The sequence below is a fragment of the Centroberyx affinis genome, unplaced genomic scaffold (genome assembly GCF_046629955.1).
Source record: "Centroberyx affinis isolate AG114_WGS23_722 - 3 ecotype Tasmania unplaced genomic scaffold, CSIRO-AGI_Caff_v1 ptg003582l_1, whole genome shotgun sequence".
NCBI classification, from domain to species: domain Eukaryota; kingdom Metazoa; phylum Chordata; class Actinopteri; order Beryciformes; family Berycidae; genus Centroberyx; species Centroberyx affinis.
In genome coordinates, this window is record NW_027281508.1 from 49,045 (window position 1) to 60,613 (window position 11,569).

Consider the following 11,569-nt stretch of genomic DNA (forward strand, 5'->3'; position numbering starts at 1 on the left):
CGAAATAAAAGCATAAACTCGTTTAAAAACATGTCAGCATCAGAGGATCTGCACCGACGCCGCCATCTTGGACAATAGGAATGTGCGCTTTCCCTTGGTGGGCGGGGATTGTCATGACGCAACTGGAGCGGCCGTCGTGACGTGTCACGCTTTGACAAATTCTGGACATCACCACAACTTTAGGATTTTGGAGACACGAAATAATTCAGAAGAAATATCTGTAGGGTGATATCCAAAATGAATTTTTATCATGGATGTGACGAGGTCAACTCAAAGAGCAGGAAATAGGTAAATTATAGCAGTAATATTAGGAAAAATAGATCCATTAAATATGAATGGGAGTTGTGTAACTACAAAGACTGGGATCCTACAGAAAATACTGAAAATCACATTTTTGATTTAAAATTCAAACAACGTTCATAATTTAATCAAACAGGGACTACCATGTAATTCCCTTTGCTGTATTGATCTAATCATAAAAAGCTTTTTATGCTATATTCGTTCAAACTTTTAAGCATTTTTGACCGATTTTCTGAGCAGCAGTCGCAGGTTTGATAGGTAACTTGGAGAGGTAACAAATGTAATCTATTAGATAAGTCTGGCTCAGTATTCAAATCGGATTATTTTTGGTACTTTTGGACACGAGCGCCATACCCAGTCAAAATAAGGGGGCATGTGCCCACTCAGATATTTGATATCTAACATCTAGTATTTATGATTTTAACTGATTCACCTCGGTAAAAACTCCCCTCCTTCCTCATGTCAATAAGATATCTGAACATACAGCTATTGCCAAATTAGCAAGTCCCTTTCCTATGAAGTTTTATTATGTATTTTCTCCAATGTCTGGTATTGTGGACATGCTCTATACTTACTTCTGAAAGCCTTACCTTTGCCTTCATTAGTTGTTAGTTGGTAACAACTAATGAAGATCCAGGTAAACAATAAGTAAAAGGATATTTGTATCTATTATTATATATGATTTCACAATCAAAATGCCTAAATTTCCCTTCAGACATGCTTCTGAGTAATTTAACAAGTAGTCAACTAATTTTCAAAACTCTCTGTAGTCTTATTACTGTTTTTTGTTTTTTTTAATATAGTAACTAACTTATTAATTACCATTTTTTGTAATCAGATTACTTCAATCTCATTAAATGAACTTCATTACAACCCAACCCTGGTCACAGGACAATACATAGTTCAGGGAAATGATGACATCCTAATACTCCAGGTAGAAGTTTTTCATATTTTAATGAAAAAGTATAGTAGTAGCACAGTTGTAATAAATGATCGGGCCTTACACGAAAGGTCAAGGTGAAAGAACAGCATACTTTAACTTTACAGTTCCTGTATCAAGTCGTTTCAAGTGTCACACATCTTTTATCATCTATTTTTTTTAAAGTACACACCGTTTGCTTACATCAAACAATAAAATATCTATCCCTTCTGAAAGACACGGCGGTCGGGGTGGAACTCAGCGATGGAGGTCAATTCAGTTTCAACTGTATCACTGCAAATGGAGTGAAATGGAAATGGAGAATTATTGAGTCGACGACAAAACATTCATTCTCAAATCTCAATCATGTCATTAAGGTTCAAAAGTGAAAATCGGTCAATAGCAATGTTTGTTAAATTGTGGAAATGCAAACCGTATCCGTTTTTGTTTACTTCTCGATACAAATTCAGGTGATCTGGATCAAAACATTGAAGTTATCGAAAAGTTGCATTAGAAATGAAAAATAACCTGAAATCTTTATAAATTAAATCTGAATAAATATCTCAGCTTTTGCTGACAGCAGAGCGTCTGCTGTACCGTTTGTAATCCCCAGTCTGAATCTGTTATTACACACATCTATCTTCCCATGTCAAAGACAGACAAAACTTGATTTAATAGAAGTCACCCATACACCATGCCCTCCTTGTGGATATGTCATTGTGAGAAACTTGCCTTGGGAGCCGCCCGTTGACACAGGAATTACAAATGAATATTCTGATTCATATTGAACATAATAACGCACGGTTACTTGATACCTAGAAGCTCCAGTAGCTTGCTGAAGATTTCCCATACTCCCTATAGCGCCCTCCTACTGTTTCAACACAGCTTGGTCAAACTGCAACTCTATGACCCAAAGATTTTTATGTTGATTTGACACAAAGAACGCACTTGCATCTGGATTCACAAAATTAATATTTCTAATTCCCCTTTCACTACGAGTAGTAGACCTATTTGAAATTATTTTCTGCTATTTTATCTGCATGGGTGCATCTCCATCTCAAGAGTGTTCTGTAACAACATCATCCCCCAAACAGGCTTTGACAAGAAATAAAAAAAAGTTGGTTTTGGTTCTGACCGTTGCTATGAATAGTAAGAAATTATACTGTTGATTATTCAAGCCTATTTTAATAAAAATGCCTGAGAACCTCATATGTCATATGGTCATATGGTGTCAGAGTCCTGCAAACATCTTGTATCTCAAAAAAAAAATTTCATTACACAATACTTTCAATTTATTTGACTTGGTCCCTGGGTTATGAATTATGTCGAATATGGGTGACTGTGTTAACCATCTACAACAAAAACAAAAACTAAATTGGAGGTTAAAAGGAGAAGAAATTGGAGATTACAATGTCTCTGCAGGAGAGCGACCATAGGTGTTTTCATGATCCTTAGTCTCCAGTCAAGAAAATTGGTTATAGCTAGCTCCACTTTAGACGTAGTTATGGCATTAAACAAACCGTTATGGTAGCTCACATTAACCACAGAAATGACCTCGATCGTACAGCTCTTAGACCCGACTCCAAACACACACACAATAGAATAGTAGAATAATAATAATAGAAGTTCTTCAGTGTGTTGTGCCCTTGATCCATTTGCATTCATCCTCCTTGATTCCACTCAGCTGTTAACCGCCCGGCCAACCCAGAGCTTATCAGTGAAATGAGGAAATAAAGTGGAGAAAAAAAAACCCAAAACACTACAAGAAACTGAACACATCCTCACAGAACCGAGATGAAGACTTTCCCAAAAGCATCTTGGCATTAAGATCATATCAGTTATCGGTGGTCGTACTGGCAGCGTGGAAAGAAATGGGTCCACTTTCCCCCCGGGATGACAAGAACGGCAGGTGGACGTTTGTTGCTTTACAATGGACCGGTGATGACCTTAACAGCTAATGCCTCTGGGAAATCTAGCAAACAATGCGGATGATCAAAACATGGCTGACCGATGTTCCCGTTCATTTCCTATAAGCCTGAAGGCCAAATGTGTTGTGGGAGGGAAACTGACATCGCAAGAGTGATGTTGACAGATAGGAATATTGCCACATGTCAATTATTTACCCACTTTGTGTGAAATGCATCGACTAGATTCATAAAAATTCACCTCCAACACTCGACTCCCATGATGTCATTTCCTCTTTATTTCCTGCTCCCATGCTCTGAATTCCACCCCGATTTCGCTTCCCTTGGCTGCTGTGAACACTTGTTCCCTCCCCTACACTTGATTTAAAAGCATAGTATAGGACTGACAACTTACATACACTAATCCCTATACTTCTGAATCCAGTGTAGGATAGCGGATGAGTGAACACCTCAAGAAAAAGACAAACATACAAGACAAACCCCCACCCCCACCCCCTCCCTCCCTCCTCTCCTGATCCTCATCCTCACTGGACAGGAGTCTGGTCCAAGTCAAGTCCAAAGTTGTGGGATTGGTTGGTTGGTTTTTTTTTTTTTTTTTTTGGTTCCCCCCGTTACAGATCTGTCCGTGCTTGGGCGGCTGAAGGGGCGTACTTGGGCATGAGCTCGGTGATTTTGCGGATGAAGTCGGACTTCTCGGCGCAGCCCTTGCAGGACTCCCCCCACTCCTCCAGGATCTTCTTCAGGTCCTTCACCTTGAGTTTTTTGAGGTCCACCGTGCTCAGGTCCAGCTGTTTGTCTGCACAGGACAGATGAGAAAGGACACTTAAAATCAGGGTGGGAAATTCACTTTTTGATCGACTAAATTCTGTTCAGCAAAGAAAGAAAAGGCATATTGAGCGTAAACAGAGGGCAGTGCGTAAGCATCACTGTGGCTTTATAAAGGGTTTGCTAACTGCTGATTTTTTTCCCCAGTTGGGCAAACTTTGATCGCCTGCTACAGTTGCTGGTGAACAAAATCGAAATCACCTGCATTTGGTGGTTGGCTGTGTTAAATTCCCACCCTGCTTAAAATACGTAAAGGGTTTGAATCTGCCTCGACATTTGTCAGATTTCATACACTTGCTTCAGTCTTTCCTGTTACTGTGCACTACGCACTAAACTGAGCAGAAATGCCATTAAAATGGAAAAAAATAAATAAATCAAAGACAAAGAAGTTTAATGCAGAAACCTCAAATGTCCAAATCTGAACATAAAATAACATAAAACTTAAAATGATACAAATGGCAAATTTGTAATGAGTAAATTTTCAGGAATTAAAAATATCAATAATAATAATAAATTTGTTTGTATAGCACTTTTCTAAAAACAATGTTTACAAAGTGCTTTACATACAATAAAATGCAAAAGCAGCAATAATAGAAAATAGGCATAAAAGGTAATATATCAGGTAGACAGGTACAACTAAAAACACACAAACAAAGAGATACAATTAAAAACAGATCGAACTTTACATAAAAAAGAAAAAATAGGAATAAAAGGTAATAGAAGATATAAACAGGTACTAATAGATATAATAAATAATAGATAGGTTTATTATATCTAATAATAGATATAATAAACCTAAGTTAAAATTCTACTAAAAATGTGTAGAATGAATAACTTTAGGAATTGAGAAAAAAGAATTCCCAGATTCCCAGGTATTATTAAACATAATTATGTTACATTTTGTCTTGCTCTATCAATGCTATGGTACCGTCTCAGTGTGAGTCAAGTGTCTGCATACAATAAGGCAGACGTTTTTAAAAAAAAAAAAGATTTATACAGAGACGTCTTAACTACATACAGGAGACATTCCTCGGATATGAATGAGAAAGCGAGAGCAAGAGAGGGAATATTTTTAATAAAGTGACACCACAGTCGCTCATTTATTATTCATAGAGAGTGCTACTGAATTTAATCATCCAAATTTGATATTCCTACACCGTACTCCAGCTCTGCCTGTATTACTTAGCTTTCACTATTGTCTCCCATCAATAAATGAAATGGGAGAAATGGGAGAGCAGGGTTTAAACCATCCTTGACTGTAACATTGAGCTCACAAATCTATTACATGAAGAAATTCATGCATAAATGGATAAAGACAGAAGGAAATAAAGAGAGAAAAGGGGAGAAGGGCAGAATGAAATAAGGCAAGAAAAGCAAGAACGAACAAAATAAAGAGAGCAGCAAACAAAAAGGACAAACAAATGAAAAGAGAGAACTCTAACGGTCTCTCCCCTCCTCAGGGACGTACCGTATTTCAGCTCACAGATCTGACTGTCCTTCTTCTTGAGTTTCTCACAGATCCTCTCCACAGGGGCGTGGTAGCTGAGCGGCTTGGAAACCTCGTTGATGATCTTGGTGGCGGCGTCACTTGTTGCCCCGATGTAGTAACACTAGACAGCAGGCGGGACGGAGAGCAAGAAATGCTATTTGACTGGTTTTTAGGATGAATGAGGAATCTCCATTTCTCTCTGTCTCACTCAGTCACTCCCCACTCTCCTACTCCATCTCTCTCTCTCTCACACATAGGGCTGGGCGATAATTCAATATTATCGTTTATCGTCTTTCAGTGGAATCATATCGTGATGATATGAAGATATATTAATATCGTGACACACATTTCTGCTGTCTGAATTGATGATGACAGGCAAATTTTACTTAAAAACTGAATATTTCTGTTTAGTTTGACATCACACCTAACATTACCATTCAGTTCAATGAGATAAACATTAATTTGATTATTTAACGTGATTTTGCATACATGAACCATATCGTGATATATACTGATATCGAGAAAAATCCTTATGATTATCATGATATTGATTTCAACCATATCACCCAGCCCTACTCACACACACACACACACATGTGAACCACAAACATGCATGAACACCCACAAACACACACACACACAGGGAGCAACATCAGCCACTGTAAGGCTTAGGGCTGCACAATTAATCATATATGATCTTATATCATGATTAATAATCATATAATATTGGCAATATTGAAACATGTCATTTCACGTTGAACGCCCGCTGTAGTTCCTAACTAGGGTTGGGTATCGTTTGGATTTTAACGATTCTGATTCCGATTCTGCTTATCGATTCCGGTTCTTAACGATTCTTCATTACAATTCTTTGAGGGGCAGGGTCAAAACAGGTCATATGCTTATTTCACAGAATTTTTTTTTTTTTTTTTTAAATATGACTTTACACAAGTCATATTCAGAAACTTCTAACTTGTGCGCACATTAAAAAAAACAATGACCCGGGTATTTTTCAAAGTCTTTGTAAGTCTTTGTCACACAGACTCCGGTATGGCCGGTATGAAGAAAGGTATGTATGTTGTCTGTCTCCGGAGCTGTAACTGCAGGCAACAGGTTGTGTATCTTGTGGGCTGGGCTCACCATCCAGTGCTGGATTAGTTCAGAGAGCTAATACATTTAGTAAAAACTCTATTGCAGCTAGCGGATTTTTAGATTGCTAACGCTTTTAGCATAACTCAATGGAGTTGAACATAGCGAAAATTAGCATCACGGCTAGCGGACTTTTAGATCGCCAGCGCTTTTAGCATAACTAGACTAAACTGCATAACTAAGAAACAGGAAACTACTTCTTCTTCTTCTTCATTGGTTTTACTGGCGGACTACAAACCAAAGGTGCATGCTGCCACCACGGAAACTGAAACTAGTGCGAGTGAAATCTGTTTAGGAACCGATAAGCAGAATCGAAATTAAAATGTCTTAATGATTCCTTTGGAATCGGAATTTTGGAACCGGTTCTAATTTGGAACCGGTTCTCCATGGTTCAGTAAAAAAAAAAAATTCCCCTTAGATCATCAAGACTAGTAATAATCGTGACTGGGTGATATGGTGGAAATCAATATCACGATAATCATAAGGATTTTTTAAAATATCAATATAAATCACAATATGGCTCACGTATTCAAAATCCCATTTTAAATAATCAATTGAATGTTCATCCCGTTTAACCAAATGGTCGGCTAATCTTAGGGTGTGATGTCAAACAAAGCTGAAAAATTCAAATAATATCCTACCTACCAAACCTAATTTTGTCCGAGTTTTAAAATAAAATGTATTTTCTGTCATCAATTTTAGACAGCAGAATTATGTGTCACGATATCCCAAAAATCACCATATCATAACAATAGAGCTGCAACGATTAATCGATTAGTTGTCAACTATTAAATTAATCGCCAACTATTTTGATAATTGATTAATCGGTTTGAGTAATTTTTTAAGAAAAATAAGTCAAAATTCTCTGATTCCAGCTTCTTAAATGTGAATATTTTCTGGTTTCTTTACTCCTCTATGACAGTAAACTGAATATCTTTGGGTTGTGGACAAAACAAGACATTTGAGGACGTCATCTTGGGCTTTGAGAAACACTGATCGACATTTTTCACCATTTTCTGACATTTTATAGACCAAACAACTAATCGATTAATCGAGAAAATAATCGACAGATTAATCGACAATGAAAACAATCGTTAGTTGCAGCCCTACATCACAATATGATTCCACTGAAAGACGTTAAACGGTAATATTGAATTATCACCCAGCCCTAATCATGATATCCTAATGGACCCAGAAAAAAAACACCTGCACTCACTCCATTTACTAATCTGTTTCATACACACAGACAAACATAAACACACAGAATCACACAGTGAGCAACAACAGAGGTGGAACCAGAAAAAAAAACAGAACCCAAAACAAGACAGAGAGCTGCCACTGACGGAGCTATAGAGCACAAACAGATGACAACTATTGTGACCTAGTGCGACAAAGTCAAAGATTGAAAACTGACTTTAAATTGTATCCCCTGTCCCACCAAAAGTGTTGTCGGTATGGAAGTGGGAATGGAAATCTGAACCCTAGTCATGGCTGTTGATCATCAGAACACACAAAATTACCCACTGCCTCTTTTGGACAGTATTGTATTCTAGAGTTGCAACGATTAATTGATTAATCGATTAGTTGTCAACTATTAAATTAATCGCCAACTATTTTGATAATCGATTGATCGGTTTGAGTAATTTATTAAGAAAAATAAGTCAAAATTCTCTGATTCCAGCTTCTTAAATGTGAATATTTTCTGGTTTCTTTACTCCTCTATGACAGTAAACTGAATATCTTTGGGTTGTGGACAAAACAAGACATTTGAGGACGTCATCTTGGCTTTGGGAAACACTGATCGACATTTTTCACCATTTTCTGACATTTTATAGACCAAACAACTAATCGATTAATCGAGAAAATAATCAACAGATAAATCGACAATGAAAATAATCGTTAGTTGCAGCCCTATTGTATTCTGTAGGAACTTCCCATCTCTGAAAAATCCACTTTTCAAGAATTAAATAAACGGTTTGATGACATTTTAACAATGCATTTTCAACTTTCAATGGTTTTGTTGAGTTCCAGGCGGAATAAAAATACTAAGGCTGGGTATTGGCAAGGACACGATAAGTATCGCAATACATGGGTCACGATACGATTGTATCACGATACATTGCGATACGATACATATTGCGATACACTGCAGTACTCCACATAATTTACAGAAAATTTCAAAATAGAGCTGAAAATACAACTTGCTGTGTACCACCTGGGTAGTCTAATATGTACATCACATTATATTGATAACTCAGTGGACAAATTGAGTCAAAACTATTTAATTCAAAGGGATTTGAGGGAAATTTAAGGACATTTTAATTTATTTATTTTTTTATGTATCGATACGAGGGGCTGGAAAATCGATACAGTATCATGGAAAAAAATATTGCAATACTCAAATGTATCGATTTTTTTTGCACAGCCCTAAAAAATACCCACATCCATTCTTAATGAGGTGCTGAACAGAAAACCTAAGAATAGAAGAAAATGTAGAATATGCTCTGAAGGTGTGTGTGTGTGTGTGTGTGTGTGTGTGTGTGTGTGTGTGTGTATGTATGACAGGGCATGCATTCATTAACACCTTGTGTTTTTTTGACGTTTCGAGTTCACTGCTCTTCATCAGACTTAAAGTGATAATGATGAAGTGAGAGTGATGAAGAGCGGTGAGCTTGAAACGTGAATGCACTGTAGGTGTTAATGAATTCATAAACCTTGGGAGCATATTTCAGCGTGCAGTTTTTCTCCTATTGTTGAGTTCCAGGGTCAGAAAACACTTGAGATGCGTAGGGGGAAAATATCAGCCGTCTCTTACTGGAAAAACACAACAATGGAGAGGCAAAGTTTTTGTTGAATCCTCTCTGAAACCTTCAATTATTCATTCACACCTGGGATCTACCCTGTACAGTCTTTCTACTGTTAACCAGAAGCTCTATTGGAACATTTGAGGATCGAGAGTCTTGCTCGAGGGCACAGTGGCAGTTTGAGTTTTTGAGGGAGAACATTCAACATTCGCTTTCCCCCCACCATGGCTAAAACATGATGGACAAATGGACTGAGCATTACTTTCCCGATCTGCCATGGGATTGTTTACTTACAAAGCGGTTTTCTTTGCCCTTGGCATCTTTGCAGGTCTTTACGATGGCCTTCTCGATGTCTGCGCTGTTGAAGTTTACGTTGTTGTCCTTTAATGACTGGTAAAACTTACCCAGGAAGGTCACACACACTGAAAAAGGAAGGAAACACACATTAAAAAAAGATAACTTTTCCATAAGTAACAGCTGTAGTGACTTTTATTATTTCAATAGTGAAATATGCTGGACAATTAACACAAGCCATCAGCCAAATATTGGTCAATTTTAGCTGTGGTTGGTGAGTCTGTCTACTAACTGCTTTGATAGGTAACCAACTCTCATTAGGAGGGCTTAATTGTTTCTAAAACTGTAGTTCGTTGGTAATATAGATGGATGAAAATTTAGTTTTCCGCCCCGCAGCCAAATAGATAAAAATGACCATAAAAATGATGGTTGTTGATCCACTTCAATTACTTATAACAAAGGCAAACATATCCAACCAAGGCCAATATAGACTAGCTAGGCTATACCAATATTTGGGTGATGGATGGTGTTCATTTCCTGGATTCCTGGATACATAACCAGCTGGCTAACTGGCATCGTTAGTCTTCCATTAATATTGCTGACAAAAACCTTCTCAGCTGACTACAGTAAAATATAGGAGGCTTCTCCACAGCGTGTCAGTTGTCTGGCAAAGAGGAATAGCAGCACACAATCCATCTATTAATCATCCTCAGTTTTAGACATTCTTTTTCGACAATAGCTTTCTCACACCAAGTTTTTTTGTCAGCCTGGATCCAAGGAGAGAGAAAAAAAAAACTCTTCTTCACTCTCAATTTATTTTGTGGACTCAGAAAGAAACAATGCCACGACCCGTTTTAGGTCCCAAACCATAATTTAAGAAACACTGCCATACAGCCTTGTTTTTACCATGCTGATCACCAGAGGCACCTGTTCCCAGATTTAGCAAAGAGTCCAAATGTGCTATTACTGGTCAGGATTACAAAGCAATTACAATGCAATTACAATGCAATTACCTAGGCACCCCCCCCCCCCCCCCCCCCCCCCCCCCCCCCCACCCCCCACCCCCCACTGGGACCACATATGGCTGACTGTGAGCTGTCAAAGGTGATAAGACAGACAGCTACAGATGGAAAAACGACAACACACTCTTTGTAAAGCCTAAGCCTTTTTCTTTAAGAATATAAGAAAATCTGTTAGCTTTACTTGTGCCATGGGGAAAAATCTTACCCACATTTCCCCTTTAAGACTCTCGCATCATCACCACCTGATTAAGCAGCTGTTTTAAACTAACATGCAAACTACATAAAACGCTGCAGCTAGCATTTCTGATAATATATAACATTAAAAAGTTCGGGCTAATGCAGCCGGGTTAGCCCACTGAACTGATGCTGTAGCTAGCTAGCTAAGCTAACAGAAAAACCCACCTTCACATTCTCCATCTTTCAGCGCTTCGGTGTTACTTGGCACGAGAGAGAGCGCGAGAGCCACCGATAACCCGCTCAAACACAACATCTCGACACGAATAAGTTAACCTGGATATATCTTAACCGAAGTTGACAATGACTTTAGATATAACTCGCATACATGAGTCGCTGCCGTTACCAGTGCAGACGCCGGTAAAGTGGGCACGCAGTGTTCCTGATTGTACGAGCTTCCTGATGCCACGTCATGCTACGCCGGCGTCTCATTGGTCCACATCGCGGACGCTTCCTGTAGTCTTCCACGCACGTTGCTCTGATTGGACGGAGGCAGAACATTCCGGGAACAACGTCCAGTTGGCGCGCTCTGATTGGGTTAGAGCCGATTCGTGCTCTCATAATTGTTTGCATATAGTTTGTGTGTTTGATGCTCTCTCTCTCCCCCCCCC

The 11,569-nt window shown here is 38.4% G+C and overlaps 1 protein-coding gene across 1 annotated transcript; it reads right to left on the reverse strand.

Moving 5' to 3' along the window:
* Positions 1 to 3,651: 3,651 nt before the first annotated feature.
* On the reverse strand, positions 3,652 to 11,319 carry manf (mesencephalic astrocyte-derived neurotrophic factor). Its single transcript, XM_071540209.1, has 4 exons — positions 11,127 to 11,319; positions 9,703 to 9,830; positions 5,438 to 5,579; positions 3,652 to 3,940 (listed from the first exon to the last, which is right to left on the reverse strand). The coding sequence occupies exons 1-4, from the start codon at positions 11,212 to 11,214 to the stop codon at positions 3,756 to 3,758; spliced, it is 543 nt and encodes a 180-aa protein (XP_071396310.1). The 5' UTR covers positions 11,215 to 11,319; the 3' UTR covers positions 3,652 to 3,755.
* Positions 11,320 to 11,569: the final 250 nt, after the last annotated feature.

Excerpts from the sequence above, each read along its gene's own strand:
- manf (XM_071540209.1), bottom strand. The coding sequence starts at position 11,214 with ATGTTGTGTTTGAGCGGGTTATCGGTGGCTCTCGCGCTCTCTCTCGTG. Across the intron at positions 9,831-11,126 it reads GAAAGATGGAGAATGTGAAG|TGTGTGTGACCTTCCTGGGT; the intron begins GTGGGTTTTTCT and ends TTCCTTTTTCAG. Across the intron at positions 3,941-5,437 it reads GATCTGTGAGCTGAAATACG|ACAAACAGCTGGACCTGAGC; the intron begins GTACGTCCCTGA and ends TGTCCTGTGCAG.